The 17,481-nt window shown below is 41.1% G+C and overlaps 1 protein-coding gene across 1 annotated transcript; it reads right to left on the bottom strand.

Moving 5' to 3' along the window:
* Nucleotides 1-1,703: 1,703 nt before the first annotated feature.
* Nucleotides 1,704-15,434, bottom strand: LOC128413417 (lipase member M-like). The gene is made up of 9 exons (XM_053387445.1): nucleotides 15,324-15,434; nucleotides 12,737-12,854; nucleotides 11,507-11,705; nucleotides 9,348-9,457; nucleotides 8,584-8,723; nucleotides 6,869-7,015; nucleotides 5,313-5,384; nucleotides 4,476-4,541; nucleotides 1,704-2,832 (listed from the first exon to the last, which is right to left on the bottom strand). Exons 1-9 carry the CDS (start codon nucleotides 15,423-15,425, stop codon nucleotides 2,599-2,601), a joined length of 1,188 nt encoding a protein of 395 aa, XP_053243420.1. The 5' UTR covers nucleotides 15,426-15,434; the 3' UTR covers nucleotides 1,704-2,598.
* Between the last annotated feature and the right edge of the window lie 2,047 nt (nucleotides 15,435-17,481).

Here is a 17,481-nt window from a genome sequence, read left to right as displayed (position 1 = left end):
ACTTTGGACCAAAATAAGAGGCAAACTTCAGTGCTATTTTTGTTCATTTAGAAAAATGAAAGACAGGAGAATGACTTAAAGAAGCTGGTTTTTGTGATCTTTAGTCCTGAAAAATGCCTGTCAGGATTGAGACTGTGTTGTATTTTGGGGGAGAATTAGAACTGTATGGGTTTCAGTTGTTACCCCACTTAGAGTAACAGTTGTGATGGCCTATGACATAGATCAATTACTGGCTGGCCCTTGCTTGCTTGTTATACAGTATTTGTCTTTTTCAGCCATCCTCCATTTTCTCCTCCCCCCCCCCCACTTTTGAAAGTAGGGTTGCCATATTTTAGAAAGTGAAAATCCAGACATGAAAGTTGTTGAGCTCCCACCCACCCCCGAGATGGGTTGCCATACCTCCAGAGTTTCCCATACATCTCAGGGATTTATGCCCAGACACTATTTCCGATGGCCAAATCCCAGCTATGTCCAGGACCTATGGCAACCCTATGAAAATAAATATTTTATTATTGGTCACAGAAATTGCTGGTGTGCCTAGAAGGTTAGAACCAATCTGTATTCAGTTGAAGCAAACTCTCACTATGAGTCACAGTATGGCAGCTTGTATTCTTCTGGCCCATCAGGCTTCAGTGAGACTTCCTCCAGCACTCATGCTTTATATGGTCATAGTTCCAGACATAGCTGACGAACACATTGGCAGTTATCATCTTTTCTTCACATCAATGTACTTCTTGACAAATCTGTTATAGTCTCCCCAGACACATATAACAAGCCCAACTGGGGTGCCATCTCGCATTGCTAACCAGGTTGGCAACTGTCCCACTTTTATATCCAGCAGCCTCATATCTTTTACTGCAACAGGCTGGTTTGCCATCTTGAAGCTGCCGGTATCCCTCTCCCTCATTTTCTTTTCAATCATTAGTGAGTTGAAGGTTCGTTGTTGCAGATGGTCCTCAAAATGTGTAATATCACTCTTCAAAGCTCACCAAAGCACACTGAAATGTCCAGAATACTATGTTGTACTGTTGAAGCACTCAAAGTAAACAACTGTTGACCATTTGCGCTAAACTAGATTTCAAACGAGTCCATCAGAGGGTGTGGGTGGGTGCACGGAGCCTTTAAAATGTATGTTTTAAAGAAAAGAAAAGTAAGTAAAAACCTCCAGCTATAATATTTCTCTCAGAATTTGATGCAGGTATGTTTATCCCTTTGAGGACATGAAAGCTGCCAAATGTCAGAAATATATATTTAATGGGAAATAGAAATCACCCTAGGGTGGGTTTTTTTGGGGGGGGGGTGATCTTGAAGACTGGGGACACTGGAGTGAGGTGCCCATGGGTAATACGCCTGCCAATGTTCAGACAACGTTCAGTCCAGGAGCTATTGTAGTATGTAATTTTATTTTGTTATAAAAATAGAAAGATAGAAAGTCGCAGTTTTTTCTTCACTGCCCCTCTGTTCCTGGATGCTGTGGGTAATGTGACCAATTTTGTAGATGTGCTAATAGATAAAACTCCCCTTGTTATCCCTAGGAGAGCTCTAGAATCAACTATTTGTAGTAGTGATGGTCAAGACAGCAACAAGGTTTGTATTTCTGTGAAGGCTGCCCAGTGCCTACTCATTCCCTACCCTGAAGTTCAAAGTATAAGGAGTCACTTCTGGAACAAAATTCAATGTTTATTTAATTACATTCTCTGAAGGTTTAAAGCATGATGATTTCAACTGTGAGACACAAAACTAAAGTTTAAGACATAACCTTTTTGCAGATAATTTTACGCTCTTTTCTAAACCGAGTCTCAGGGAGACTTTACTCACCTAGAATGGCTGTCACTGTTCCTTACCAGAAACACCCACTCAATATCTTCTATTTAGTTTACTCTCAGGGAATCAAAACTGAATTGCCCCGCCTAGTGCATCCCACTCAGATAGCCCAGGCCTTAACTGCCCACCCTGGCAGCCACATTCATTCAGCACCATACATTTTAAACACTCTGGAAGTGTAGTATGCAGGGAATCAGTTGTGTGGTGAGGTGGTAATTCTTTTATCACATTTGTATCCTGGCCTTTTTCCTGGGGTTTGATGCAGCAAGGCAATTCTTATATTCTTAATCATGTGGTTAAGGATACACAAACCAGTGGTGAGGAAACTGATACACTTAAAATAAAATAAAAAGCACTCCTAAAACACTAAGTCATGAATTACTCCAAATAATTCTGGGAACTGTAGTTTATTAAGGATGCAGAGAGCTGTTAGAAGACCACTATTCCCTTCAGAGAGCTATAAGTAGAGGGACAATTGTTAAACCACTCTGAAATTGTAGCTCTGTGAGTTCCCAGGAAGCCATGACTGTTAAAGTGGTATAAGAGTGCTTTAAACGTATGTCAATGGACTTTTAAATACTGTGGATTTCAGTGGCCTACATGGCTGTCAATGCAAGTATAGTGTTTGTTGTGACTGGTGTAAAAGGAAAGAAATGAAATTTATCATAGGAATGTATTGCTTTACAGAGACATTCTCATGGAATCATAGAATTGTAGAGCTGGAATGCAGGAATCTTAGCTAAAGCAACCATGACTCAGCTAAGGCATCCCATCTCAGCTAAAGCATCTCATCAACTTAATGATTTTGTAGTACATGAGCTCGGGGGCACTGAGGCCCCAGATGAAATCCCAGTGGTTCCAGTATGTCATATTTTTGTGGTAAACTAGGTTAGTGATACGAGGAAGTAAGACGGCTACATCTCTGGGGTTTGCAATCAGATCATTCCCGCCAGTCCACACTGCAGTTGGCACAGTCATGTCCTCTATTTTATACAAAGGGGGAAAGCTCTGGAAAGTAAATGACAATGAATCATTATTTTTTAAAAAAAATGTTAGTGACAGCATCTTTACACAATTCAGACCAACTGTGGACAGTCCACAGGCTTGTATAGATGGGTGATTTTTCCTTCTTTCTACCTAGAACACTTATAGTCTGCTAACATGTTTTAAATATGGTTGGGTGGATCCTCTGCGGTTCTCCACAGATTTGCTCCTGGTTTTTCAAAGTTTTGCACTACAAGCCCAGGAACTGTAGGCACTGATTTATTGCTTTCTGGAGTTTGTATTTTTTTGTATTCTATCTTATTTCTTTTTAGCTTGTTGTACACTACTTTGATGGCCTCAGCCCATGAAGTGGCCTACACATTTACAAAACAAACAAACAATGGAGCAGGGGGCAGGGAGAACCCAAGGCAACCTGACTGACAATTGAAAGCTTCCCTGAAAGAGCTACACTCTCTGTAATTCATCACACAGATAACATGATGATGTGGGAAGAAGATGGGAGTTCTCCCCACATTTCTTTGCTGCCAATGCCATTGTTCCTGCAAGGAAAGTGGGGAGTGGTTTGGGTGGTGGGAATGGCTTTGAGGACCCTCCAACTATTTGCTGCTTGGTCTGAGGAAAAGGAGATTGGGAGTCAGGAGATTCACACCACATTTAAGGAGGTGGAAAAGAACCTGCTTTGAATGCAGAAGGTCCCATATTAAATCCCTGGCAGGGGTACGAGAAATCCCTGGAGACAAACTGGACACATCTAGGCTCCTCCTCCAGACTTTGTCAAATGTGTGGTCTGAGGTTGGATCTAATTTACATAGCCATGCTCCACCCACCCACCACACATTCTCTGAACATGTGGAGGCAAACACTTGATGAGATCACATTGACATTAACTGTGAACTAGTGTGGTATACTGGTTAGATTGTTAATTAGTACTTGGAGATCCATGTTTACATTCCCCCTTAACCATGAAGTTCATTGACTGACCCTGGATCAATCATAATCATTCTAGACTACCTCACAGGGTTGTTATGTGGATAAAATGAGGGGACAATGACCCATTCCAGCTTGAACTGCATGGATGAATGGTGGGAGGTATATAGGGCTACCATACATCCCGGAATTGGACTGTCAAAATGGGGTCTGGGCAAATTTTCACCGAATTGGCAAAATGTCTGGAAAACCTAGATGTATGCCAACTAGGGCATTTTTTTAAAGAAAAACATGTTTTAAAAATCCAATTCCCCCCACCCCCCAAAAAAACTCAACAACTTTGACAAAAAACAAAACAAAACCCAACTTTGTCCTGATTTGGAAATATGTCGATCGATATATATAGATAGATAGATAGATAGATAGATAGATAGATAGATAGATATAGATATAGATATAGATATAGATATAGATATAGATATAGATATATGTCAATATATATATATATGAGCTTGTGTCACCAAATCACTTTTGCAAATCCATGTTAAGAACATCAGAAAATTAGGTGAATTCTTAACTCTTATATTGACACTGATGAGAACTCCAAGCAGTTAATATCATCTGGGTTGTGCTGATAGTCAGAACCATTGTAAATGCATGTCCTTGATGCAGATTTCTATTTTCACCATATTTACTGAACAAAAATTGTTTGCTCTTACCTGGTTATATCTTGCCTGATTCTCATTCCCGTAGTCAAAGTATCTGAATAATCCTGAATCTCTTATCTATCAAAATAATAGGAAAGCCATAGCATTGGATATTAGCATTAGATATTATGTGATACATATTACAAATAATAAAAGTACTGGTTTTGATCCAACCTATTCTTTTCTGTAAAATCCTTGTTTGACTAATTATGAACATTGCCTGTTCCTTTTGGAATTTATCTCTATGGCAGTAAATATCCCTTGGGGTAAAATATATTGTATGTGAGGAATCCCTTTCTGAAATGAAGGGATTTGCAGAATGCTTGGTGTTCATGTGCCCATTTTTTCATAAGACAAAAAGAGCTCCCTACACTGCCTAAATAAACAAAACTAGCTTTTAACTGTGTCAGTTAAGAAAGCTCATATTAGAACAATAGCACCAACTTAAATTGGCTTAAAAAATTGTCCAGAAACACCTTAGAGACCAACTAAGTTTGTTCTGGGTATAAGCTTCCGTGTGCATGCATACTTCTTCAGATACACTGAAACAGAAGTATCTGAAGAAGTGTGCATGCCCCCGAAAGCTTATACCCAGAACAAACTTAGTTGGTCTCTAAGGTGCTACTGGACAGGTTTTTTATTTATTTTGACTGTGTCAGACCAATACGGCTACCTACCTGAATCTTAAATTGGCTTAATTATTGTAGTGGCTTCCCAGGGAAAGTTAAGTACACTAATAGTTGCAGGATTCTTTGCTGTAGGCTCAGAAAGTTTGTAATTTTTGAGTGAGCATATAAGCATGGAACTCTCTTGACCACCACAGCTGCTAAAAGGTATACAACACTCTACCTGTTTCCAGTGTACAATAGATTTAGCTGATGTTCCATCCATAAAGCGAGTTGCATACACATCCATTCGACTCTGCAGGAAAAGTTTGGAAAATATACAACAATCTGAAAAATCAGTGAAATTAAAACAAAAAACAAAAAAACCCAGAAACTCCCTTACAAGTAAAGGCTATTTTGTTTAGAAAAGGGATGAGGAAAATACTATACAATTGTAAATGGGATGAAAAGAGTGCATTTGTATGTGTGTGTGTGTGTGTGTGTGTGTGTGAGAGAGAGAGAGAGAGAGAGATTTCTCCCCTTTGCATCAAATGAACCTGAGGCCACCAAAGCTGGCAGATTCGGGAAAGTTCAAGCAAATAATTTTGTCACACAGGGTATATAGCTCAGCTGGGGAATTCACTTTTGCAAGATGTGATAATGGCTTTGAAGTGGGTTGAGACAAATTCATAGATGATAGCTCCATCAGTGGCTATTAGTCATGAAGGCTCTGCAGTACCTCCAGTATCAGAGACAATATATTTCTGAATAGCAGTTGCTGGGAGACAGGAATGGGTTAACTGAGTTTGTGCTCAGGCTCCGCTTGTGTATTTCCTATAAGAATCTGATTGGCCACTATGAAAACAGGATGCTGGGCTCCATGGGACTTTGATTTCCAATGTTTCTTGAACATGGGTCCCCAGCTGTGGTCGGACTACAACTCCCATCATCCCTGGCCACTGGTCCTGCTATCTAGGGATAATGGCAGTTGTAGTCCAGCAACAGGAGGGGACCCAAATATGAGAAACCCAGGGCTTTTCTTATGTTGCTAAATTCCAGCTTTTTAGTAGCAACAATTGTTAAGGCAACAAGGTGCATTAAAGTTGATTCACCCTTTGAGATGAATCCTGCTTATTGCTCGGCAGGCATTAGGCAGTGCATACATTCTGTCTTTAAGGTCATAGGCTGGACAGAACCAAAATTCTAATGGTCATTTTTCTTCAGGAGACATGTCTCCGATGCCAGCTGCACCCTAACTTTAAAGCAGTATCACATCACTTAAAAGAGGCATGGCTTCCCCCAAAGAATCCTGGGGGCTGTAGTTTGATAGGGTTGCTGAAAGTTGTTTGGTGACTCCTATAATTCCCCTCACAGACTCTTATTATTTCCCCCACACTGATTGTTAACCACTCTGAGGGAAGCCATGACTGTTTAAAGTGGTAAGTTGCTGTATAGTGCAGATGGAGACTCACTTTCTGGCACCTAAACCCATTTTCCCTGGAGTAAGTCCCATTAAACTCTATGAGAATTGTTTCTGACTAGACATATATAGGATTGTGCTGTTATAGTGCAACCATAGGCCTATCTACTCACAAGTAAGCCATATTCTGTTTAATGAGACTTATTTAAAGTTTGTACAAGATTCCCATCTTATTCTGAGTCTTCATTTTTTTGCAGGGCTTTTTGCACCCTTTGGGTGCCCAGCTTTTGCTGCAAAAACGAAGTTTTGTGAAGATTCAGAGCATGTAGCAAACCAATCATAGTATCAAACTACTATGTTTTCTTTACACATCTACATACCATATTTAGATTTGTTGCATTAAATCCGCCTGTTGAGAATATGAGTTGAGCACAGAATTGCTCCATCAATGTAACGCTGCACAATTTCCTGAAAAAGTCTGTCACGGGTTTGCGAAACAGTACAAATTCTCCTCTGACAAAGATGCTCTGGGAAGATACAAAAGGTGTTACAATTTAACCTTAAAAAAATATTTGCAGGATTAGCTATGTTCCTCTAGAATTCTTTTGTGGCTGGTTGCAGCTTCTTAAAGCAGGCTTCCTCAACCTTGGCCCTCCAGATGTTTTTGGCCTACAACTCCCATGATCCCTAGCTAGCACTACCAGTGGTCAGGGATGATGGGAATTGTAGTCTCAAAACATTTGGAGGGCCGAGTTTGAGGAAGCCTGTCTTAAAGGTTTTAGTTGGAGAGTGGGAACAGAGACCCATATGCTGATCATACCCTCAATGCAGGTGCCAGGTGTACCTGGTTCACCTTCGCATGGAAAGGTCCGAAAGGGATTTAGAAGGGCATCCAACTGGTCATACTTACAAGCCTCTTCTCAATCAGAAACAATGATAACACCCGGTTCCAATTAGAGGGAGGCTTGTAACCATGTTCCACCAAATCTATTCATAAGACCCCTTCAGATCTTCCAACTCAGGTGGAATCTCGACACATATAAATGTGTCTCTGAAAATGCTTTAGAAATATATTGAATCTGCCATAAGCTCAACATCACCACTTAGTGTCACAGCTGTATAATGCACTTAAAATGATATATTTGCAGCTGGATAGCTGAGTCCTCAGTGCAGGAAGGTTGGAGTGCGAATTAGTGAATCTGTTGATTCTATTTCTCTCAGTTTTTCATATTCCACTCTTAAGTTCAATTCTCCACATTTCTAAATCGGTTTGCATTTTTTTAAAGCAAAAGTCCACTTGAAATTTCTTCAGTGTGAATTTTTTCTAATATATACATTTTTGGTACACTTTTGCCTAGCACACACATTTTTTGCAAATAAATTTCCCCTAATATAACCATTTTTGTCTGCTATTTTTGCTAACATGTGGATTGATATACACATTTTACCCTAGTATATGCATTTTTTGAATTCATAACCTGCCTGGAGAACCAAATTTTAGAGATGAGTCACTTTTGAATGGCAGCTGAGCTTCTTTTTTTGTGTGTATTGTGCAAATGAGGTAGGTTCTCCTACAATGCAAACTGATTTTTTTTAAAAGAAACAAAACAACCTATTCCTAGTTGGATGTGGACCAAAAACACAAAGTACACATGCATTTCTCCCCTAGATTGAAATATTTAATCCTTAGGGCTTTTTTCTTGGTTTATTCTCTTTATGTTGATCAGCACTGTAAGAGCAATCCACAGCTCACTGAAATGTAAAGCCTGTGTTGGTTCTTCAAAACTTTTTTTTTAAAAAAAACACCAAAATTTCACTATGCATAGCAACTGAAACAAATTTAGGTTGTATTTCTTATATTTCTAAACAGCCCTTCATCCAGTATGCTCTCAGAGCAACACTACAGTTATGTAAAATGTGAACCTGTAATATAGAATCATACAGTTTATAGACTTTTTCTTTTATAGCATAGAGTAATCTCTGTGAGGGTGACAGGTACAATTGTCTATCTTACTTATGAAATTAAGGGAAAGGTTACTCTTAAATTCCTGCTGGCCTAGTATTCTTTGATAATAAAATAGAGATTAATGTGTACCTTGGATGAGTAGTCAGGAAGTAGGACGGAAACTTTGGAAGCAGGGCTTGTCACATGCTTAAGAGAAATCACAGGAGCCAAGGCGGTAAATAGTTTGATTTTTTGAGACAGCTCTGGTATGGCTGAAAATGCTATGAAGCCTAAGGAGAAAAACACAGTGAGCATTTAGGACTGCTCATAGTACGAAATTCATTTGCCAATTTACCAGAGGTCTAAAATGAATCTAAACAGGGGAAACCCTGGATCACAGCTGTGTGTAAAGCAAGGCTGAACTCTTATGATAGATCATGGGGCACATGGTATGGTTTTATTCTGTAACGCCAAAGCCTCTTTTTCTCCCCAATGAGCAGCTGCTGATTGGAGGTGGGCAGAGGACCAGTTGAAAGTTGTCATGGGGTGCATCTGGCCCAAGGGCTGGCAATTTCTGGCCCATGGGCTGGTCAACAGGACACCTTACCACTTTCTCTACCCTTACACCTATCTTCTCATTTTTTCCCTGAAAACCTGTGTGCCCTCATAGGGACATAGCATAGTCACAAAGGGAATGCAAGCCCATAGATACTGACTGGTTCACAATTCAGCACCAGTGTTGGGGCAAGGCTGACTCCCAACACAAAGGGATGAGCAGTATAAAGTCAAACTGGAATCTTTACAGCTGGCTCTAGGATCCAGAATAGCAGAACATAAACCCTTTTTTTCTCTTAGAAAGAGAGAGAGAGAGAACAAGAGAGTAAAAAAACATGGGTTAGCCCACTTTAGCATACCAATGGTTGTGCCTTGAGAGTAGCCTACGTAATACAGTTGCTTCTGCCCAGTTTTCTTCAGAATGAAGTTGATCATTGCTGGAAGGTCATACAGAGCCATTTCATGGAAACTGAAGGAAATATTTAAATGTTATGGCAAAATTAGTGAAACCTTTTCATCTGAACTCCTAGATGTTCACCCAGAGTTGCCTTCTGGAAGCTTTTGCTTGAAATGTGGGTGCAGAAACAGGTGATGGAGCCACCATCTCTATTCTCCACTTTAATTTTGCAGCGATGGCTTCCAGCAACAGAACATCACTAAACATCTCTCTCTCTCTCTCTCTCTCTCTCTCTCTCACACACACACACACACACACACTTTTTCATTTCATACATGAATCTCATGAAGAACCATCACACATAAAAGCAGGCTGTAGGATGTGAAGATGCTCAGTGTGTGGACTTCTACTTCTTTCCACACATTCTGGAATTGTGCAGGTCACAGTACATATGTGGAAATCCAACATGCATAGAGATCTATAGCTTTTAGTTACCGTCCTGCTCAGTGTAACCATTCAGTGTATGACGAGGGAAGGGGGGGGATTTGATTCAGTTTGCATTGAAACCTAAATTTTTCAAATTCGCACTTTCTAAAACGAAATGACAACTGAAACACAGTCGTCCTTCGAAATTCATATTAATTCATATGTTGTGATGCCATCCTCCAACCAATCAAGAGTTTACAAAAATACATATATTATGCAAACTGCAATAAAAATTTGTGAAAATGACATGATAAAATGTGCACACCAAAATATATCAAGAGAAATTTGTACTAAAGTATGGAGGAATTTCCATGAAGACTTGTCAAACAAAAATTTTTCAAATTGATGCAGATATGTGGAGAACCAGATTTAAGTTTGGGGGGAAATGACAGACTGTGAGAACCAAAACCGACAGATCCTTCCATCCCTAACTAGGAGTAATAGGTTCACCCAGCCACAATGGTCCCCCCACATATGAATCAGGGGAAGGGGCACTGTGAGGAATAAAAATGTTGCCTTTTCAAAAGGCCACAAGGCTATAACAGCTAGATGACCGCAGACAGCAGAAACTTGCTTACACATATCTTGTGGTTAGGAGGCTTATAGATAGGACTGTTTGCAGCCGTTATGCGATTTATCTGTACTCAGTTACACCCACTAGTGGTTGGGATGTGGCTTTATTGCTTGAGTCAATGTGTAAAAACATAAGAAACATGGACCAAATAAGGAGAAAGGTAAACAGGAGTAGTGGTCGTTGGAACTAGAGTAATGGGAGATGTCAACAAAGGTGGGGATTTTAGTATGTTAACTAGGTGGTCATGATAGGCCCTTGCATGTATCCAGCCAATGAGGAAACAAGGGAAACCTGTGCTTCAGGTATAAAGAATATAAACTTGTGCCTTGCCAATTTGGGGTGTGCCTACTTTGGACAGCCACTCTTGCAAGAATGTATTGTACTCAATAAACTCTTTGCTGCTTCACTAATTTTGTTCAGAATTTATTTTGAGGGTCTTAGGATCCATGTTTTACTTCTAACAAGCATCAGACATAGAAAATCACACATAGGGCTATAGGATGCAAAAAACCCGTGCGTGTAGACTTCTGCTTTTTCTCACACATTCTGGAATTGTGCAGGGATCCAAAATTTTGTAGTACCTATTTCAAAGGGTTATGTTTCTATAGTTCATTTCTTAGGATAGCTACATGCATAGAAGCCTATAGATTGTAGCCATAGTCTTGCTCAGTGCAAATCTATTGACATAAAGGGATATGAATAGGGATAGGGAGAAATTCAATTCAGTCTACATTTAAAGCTGAATTTATCAAATTTGTTGATATGAGAACCAAAACTCAGCCATCCTTAAAATTTTTGAGTGATTAAGTTCGGCAACCACTCAGTGTTTACAAAAATGTGTATATTTGGTAAAATTGTGCATAAAATGTATATTATTAGTGAAAATAACATTTAAAATGTACCATATTGGGAGATACTACTTGCAAAAATGTGTACATTAGTCAAAACTGCATACAAAAATGTGCTGATCTGGAGAAATTTGCACTAAAATGCTGAAGATCAGCAGAGTTAATGTGTGAAATAATATTGTTTATTGCTGTTTATTTCACAGTTCAAAATACCTGAAATCCCAAAATTCATCTTGGTCAGTTGACAAATTCTGGTGTCTCCGAGACCAACTTGATCCTCTGTTGTTCCCCAGCCAAACATCATAGCCAGCATCCGCTAATATAAATCCAAAACTGTTGTTTGCCAGATTTTCGACCCAGAAGCTAGCTTCTGCAAATATCCCATGCTGCAGCAACACAACAGGCCTGGGACCTGGTTTAAAAAACAAATCATTATAACAAAGCAGGTGAGAATCTCTGTGCCATGATAACAAATATGTTTTTGACAAATATCCCTTGTATTATTAGATTATAGTTTATATTACAGTACATTATCTCAGTATGTTTGTTAGGCTCTAGTCCCGGGGTCGGCAAGGTTTATCTTGCCTGGGTTGGATCGGTCCCATAGAGATCCCTTCGTGGGCTGGATCTCTCTCTCACGTGAGCACATGCGCCTGTGATTTCCGGTATCTGCGCATGCGCAGATGCGATTTCCAGCACCACGGAAGCGAGTCCCCGTGCTGCGCTGCACTGGTTTAGCGCAGCATGTGAGCAGGTGGCACGTGGGCCGGTCAAACGATCTCCGCGGGCCCCTTCCAGCCCATGGGCCTTAGGTTGGTGACCCCTGCTCTAGTCTCATTCTGTGGCATGGATCTGAACTTTGACTGTAGAGGAGGCTTGTCAACAAAGCCCTATTCAAGAATTCAGAAAAATCTGTGGGCACTGAAACTGGGGAAGGGGAATAGGCAGGCACATGCCAAACCATGCTCCCAAGGCCCTGATATGAAGTGGACTTGTCCATCCCATCATTGACCTTCCTGGGAGGTCAGAAGGGAATTTATAAGGATGCTTTCTCAAGACATTTCCATGTGCTTCCATGAGGACATCTCCATGTGATCCTGATAAGGCCGGGCTCTCATTTGAGGAGAGACTTTTTAGGGTGTTTCTTTCTGACCTTCCTGCTCAATACAAGACAGTTGAGGAATGAAGCTGTTGTACCTGTCCCTTCACCCATCCAGTTTAAGGCTGTATGTGCTCTTCTGAACACTTCAATGGGGCTCCAGAGGGTCATGCAACAACCTTCTGGGCCGAGTCACTTTGGGTCTTGACTGAGGGTCTGATATCTTTATGTAAATCTCTAGTAATTACATAATTCTGCACTGTATTAAGGCTTTTAATATACAACTGTGATAGGCCAACAATTTGTTTTGAACAATAAATAAGGAAAAAATTATTTTCAGATACCTCCAGGGGTAAGATTTTCTCTTCCAAAGGGAATTCGGTTTACTGTCAAATAATAGCCATCATCTGTTAAGACTTCATACTCTTCACTCGGGTATCCTTTGTAGCGAATCACCTCGCTCTAAAAGAAGAAGAAATAAACTCCTGAGATGTTTGAATTCAGAATGTTTTAATCTGTCACAGAGGAGCTAACAACTGTACATTGATAGTGTCAGTATATAGGTCAGTCACTATATGGCAATGGAAGCAGTTGTTTCTATGTGAAGTGAGGCCCTTCCTGTGTCTGCTCTGTATTTGTTTAAAAGACACCATAAACAGATATCACCACAAGTGTACATTCCATATATTTGCATACACCAATAGTTGAGCAGCACAATCATAGTGTTATTCACATGTAATGTTCAACAAGTTTACAACCTGAGTACAAAGCAGTTGAGCTGTGTAGACACTTTCAACAAGTGTAGACTCTGTCACACAAGACCCTTTCACTCTTTGCTTTAAAATTAGTTTGCAATAAGCTCCTGTTCAGTATGAAATGAAGCTGTACCAACACATCACCACCACCATCTAATTTCATTGCATTTGTATACTGTCTTTCTGCAAAGGCACCCAAAACAGTTTACTGTTTTAAAGTACTAAGACAAATGATAAAACATCTAAAAGCAGGGAGGAAGTCTGACTGGAGAAGGTTGTGATGTTGTCTGTGCCTGCCTCCTTCATACTCACTCAACCTACACTCAGAATTGAGAAATGTTCCTGAACTGCTTTCAGTATTATGGAACACAAGTCCTGGCTCTCACTCTTGGACACCATACTCAGATTCTCAGCCAGATTGTTACCAAACATTTCATCCCACAATTCACCACATAGATTATGTTACAATGAGTCCATTGTACAATGAGTCCATTAATGCTGAGCTCCAAGGAGCATGGAGTAGGTGTAAGCAGGGCTTTCTTTCAGCTGGAACTCACCAGAACTCAGTTCCGGCACCTCTCAGGTGGGCTCCATTGCCATTCTAAGGGAATGAGGGAGGTGTTTGTGCTGGTGTCCCATCCTTAGAGAAGGAGGCTCACTGTCTGATTCAGACTCAGGCACATCCCCAGAGATGGGGAGTGTTTTGCTGGCAGAAGGAGACACCTGGGTCAAATCAGGCAGCCCTCCCTTGGTGCTTGGGACATCCAATAGTACTGAGGTGGGGATTTCTCCCGCCAACCAGCATCCAGCACAGCACCTCACAGGCCACTGAGTCCCTCCCCAGGATCAAACTCCCCATTCTCATCCCATTCCTCCTCCCCGCTCTGGCCAGCTCTGCCAAGAAGTCTTTACATAATCTATGTGGTGGATTGTGGGATTAACAATCTGGCTGAGAATCTGAGTACCTCTGATTACGTACTTAATTTGTTCTGGAGGTCCGTTCTTAACCTGAAACTGTTGTTAACTGGAAGCACCACTTTAGCTAATGGGGCCTCCTGCTGCCACCGCACCGCCAGAGCACAATTTCTGTTCTCATCCTGAAGCAAAGTTCTTAACCCCAGGTACTATTTCTGGGTTAGCTGAGTCTGTAACCTGAAGCGTATGTAACCTGAAGCGTATGTAACCCGAGGTACCACTGTATTGGGTTCACTACACTAAGAGGCAGTGCTTTTTTCTGGGGGGGATGTGGGGGGACACATACATCTAAACTTTCTGTGAATCTAAGTTTTGCCACATTGAGGGGCAGTATTTCAATATGAGTAGGAAAATGAGAGTACCACTAAACATTTGTAAAGAAAAAAAGCACTGCTAAGAGGGAAACAGAAAGTGCTGTTGTTCGTCTTTCCTTGCTGTTCTACATACTCCTCTGCATCACCAGAAATAAGTTTTGCATTTCCCCATGGCTTGTTTGTCATCACTCCCAATTGCATATCCCCACCCCATTAACAAATAGTTATGCTTTTGATGTTCCAGACCTGGGATTGCCAACACGGCACCCCTGCAGATGTTATTGGGCTAGAACTCCCATTAGGTAAAGTAAAGGGACCCCTGACCATTAGGTCCAGTCATGGCCGACTCAGGGGTTGCGGTGCTCATCTCGCTTTATTGGCCGAGGGAGCCGGCGCACAGCTTCTGGGTCATGTGGTCAGCATGACTAAGCCGCTTCTGGCGAAACCAGAGCAGCGCACGGAAACACTGTTTACCTTCCCGCCGGAACGGTACCTATTTATCTACTTGCACTTTGATGTGCTTTTGAACTGCTAGGTGGGCAGGAGCTGGGACCGAGCAACAGGAGCTCACCCCGTCACGGGGATTTGAACTGCCGACCTTCTGATCGGCAAGTCCTAGGCTTTGTGGTTTAACCCACAGCGCCACCCGCGTCCCTTGGGCTAGAACTCCCATTAGGCCCTGATAAATGGTCATGCAGTCTGGGGCTCATGGGAACTGGAGAAGCACAACAGCAGCTTGAGGGCACCTTGTTGGCTACCCCTGTTCTAGACTGGAGGAAGGAAGACAGAAGGAACAAGAGCTGCTCTTCAGCTCCCTCAGATTTGAATTCTAGGCCCATCTCAGGCCTGCCACTGCCATAAGATTTATAAAGGAGTACATAGCTTACAACATTCATGTGAACTTCAGGATTTGAACCTCTGCTCCCACTCAGTTCTTCTGCGCTCCCAGTTGCTTGTATTAGACAAGCGATGGCAAGAAACCACCACATCTTCTTTCTATATATGAATTTTTTTAAAAAGAAAAAAGTGGGGTGGAAGAGGAGGAGGGGAAAAGTGGGGTATCCTACATCAATTACTTCATAAGCAATGCAGACAAAGTATATACATTTTAATCAAATATTCCAGAATGTCTGAAATCCAAATTCAATACATGAGTAGCATACAAAAATAAACTATCAAACCTAATAGAAAACATAAAATTGTGTTAAATGCATGAAGTCCAAGCTGCATAAACCAAGTAAACTAACTGGGGAAGAAAAGAAGAGTTTTCAACCATGCCAGGGCTTGCTTTCCTTCTAGGAGATGAGAATATCAGGGAACTGAGGCTGCATGCCAAAAACACCTGCTTGAGTCACAGCATGTTATACTCACAGGGGCAGATGAAAAAAAATCTTTCTCTACAAATCTTCATTCTGTTCTGTTTTTAAAATTCTGTTTTAAAAATTCCAGGCTACACTGTACCTTGCCTTCCCCCTTATTTTTTGCTTATTAATACCCCATGCCCCTCAAAATGCAGACAAATATATACAAAAAAGCCCAGAGTAAATGAAAATATTACCACTCAGAGTCCTCTTGCTGTGTTTAGGCAGGAACAGAATTTCCAAATGATGCCTCCTCCAACATTGCCAGCATTATCTATTACCAGAGAAATTCCTTTTCCATGTTTCACAAGACATTTGTTTTTACAATTGCCAGTTCCTTCTAATCGGTTTTCTTTCTTCTTGATATCAAAGTATCTGCAGCATAGCAGTAATACTGTGGGCGGCTTCTTTAGTTATATGACTTGAATGGCACAACATTCTTGGTTAGTTCCATCGGGAACACCTAATTAAAACTGGTGACCGGTGTAAAGGAAATAAATGCACGTGACTGATGATCTGTAGCAGTGCACTTGACCTGACCACTCACAATCACAGCAGAACAAATGCACAGCTCTGTTTTGGAAATTGGGGCATTTTTTGCCCTGAGAATCTATTCTCCCCTAAATTACTAACAAGGGATATGATGCACAAATATGCAGAAAGAGTGGAATCAAGGTTATGGAAATGAATCCTGAATAGGCGACCCATGACTAAAGTGATGTACTTAATAAACCTTTTATTTTCATGCCTATGCCATTCATTTTAAAGCCACCCTACATTTTAGTGCACAGTTCCTTTTGCATTCCTGCATGTAGGCATATGACATAAGATACCTGTGCTTCCTCCTAGGCTCCTATTTAATATAATAGGTGTATGGTACATTCATAGAGACAGCATCAATTAAATCAATTACATCCTACCTGTACGAATGACTTTCTGGCAGCACCGCTGTCATATCCGCGAATGCCCAGGTCTGTAGGTGTAGCGCTGACCAGGAAAGATGTTATACTCAAATATTTTGGTTACTCCACCACTGCAGAGGCAACAAGGCCATTTTTTCTCCATTGTAAATACACACCCTGCGACATTCTACAATTACCGGTATATCCAGTGCCGTACTTTCCATACTGTGTTCTCCTTCTGACTCCTCCTACGTACACACAGTAAAACATATACCACTCTCTGTGTTCGCCTTCTCACCTCTTAACTGTCATTACATATCACGGGAGGCTTTTCTTCATTTATAAACTCTTGCAAAAACTGTTCTAACTGGTTTCTGAACAAGATGTTTCAGTAGATTGACAAGATCCATGTGAGCAAGGGTGTCTGTGTATGAGTGCCATTCAAAAGAATCTCATCCTAGATTCAGTTTAATCTCCCTTATTTGTGAGCAATGCAATCACTTTTGGATGGAGCCCCTCAGGGACCCAAGCCTCTTCTATTTCTACATAGTTCATTCATCAAATCCATTGGTTTTCATTTCATCACCAGCCGTATCCTGGTGACACCCAGCTTTACTTTTCTACCCTGGAGATCTTTATCTCCATCCAGTCTTGCGACTCCCGCTGCCTGCAGGAACATTCCTGCTTGGATGGTCACCATTTAAAACTCAGCACAACAGAGAGCAAACTTCTCATCTCTCCTTCCAAATCCTCACCTCCTCATAGATGATGTGCTAACACAG

The sequence above is a fragment of the Podarcis raffonei genome, chromosome 5 (assembly GCF_027172205.1).
Source record: "Podarcis raffonei isolate rPodRaf1 chromosome 5, rPodRaf1.pri, whole genome shotgun sequence".
Classification (NCBI taxonomy): Eukaryota; Metazoa; Chordata; class Lepidosauria; order Squamata; family Lacertidae; genus Podarcis; species Podarcis raffonei.
The sequence above is the reverse complement of the archived record's forward strand: the minus strand, read 5'-3'. Positions and strand labels throughout refer to the sequence as shown.

What these genes read in the sequence shown, in the direction of transcription:
- LOC128413417 (XM_053387445.1), bottom strand. Translation starts at nt 15,425, where the DNA reads ATGTGGTGGTTTCTTGCCATCGCTTGTCTAATACAAGCAACTGGGAGC. An exon ending in ATGCAACAAATCTAAATATG is followed by an intron (nt 5,385 to 6,868) that starts GTATGTAGATGT and finishes CTTTTCCTGCAG; the next exon opens with AGTCGAATGGATGTGTATGC. An exon ending in ATCAGGCAAGATATAACCAG is followed by an intron (nt 2,833 to 4,475) that starts GTAAGAGCAAAC and finishes TTTACTTTCCAG; the next exon opens with AGCTTTCCCCCTTTGTATAA.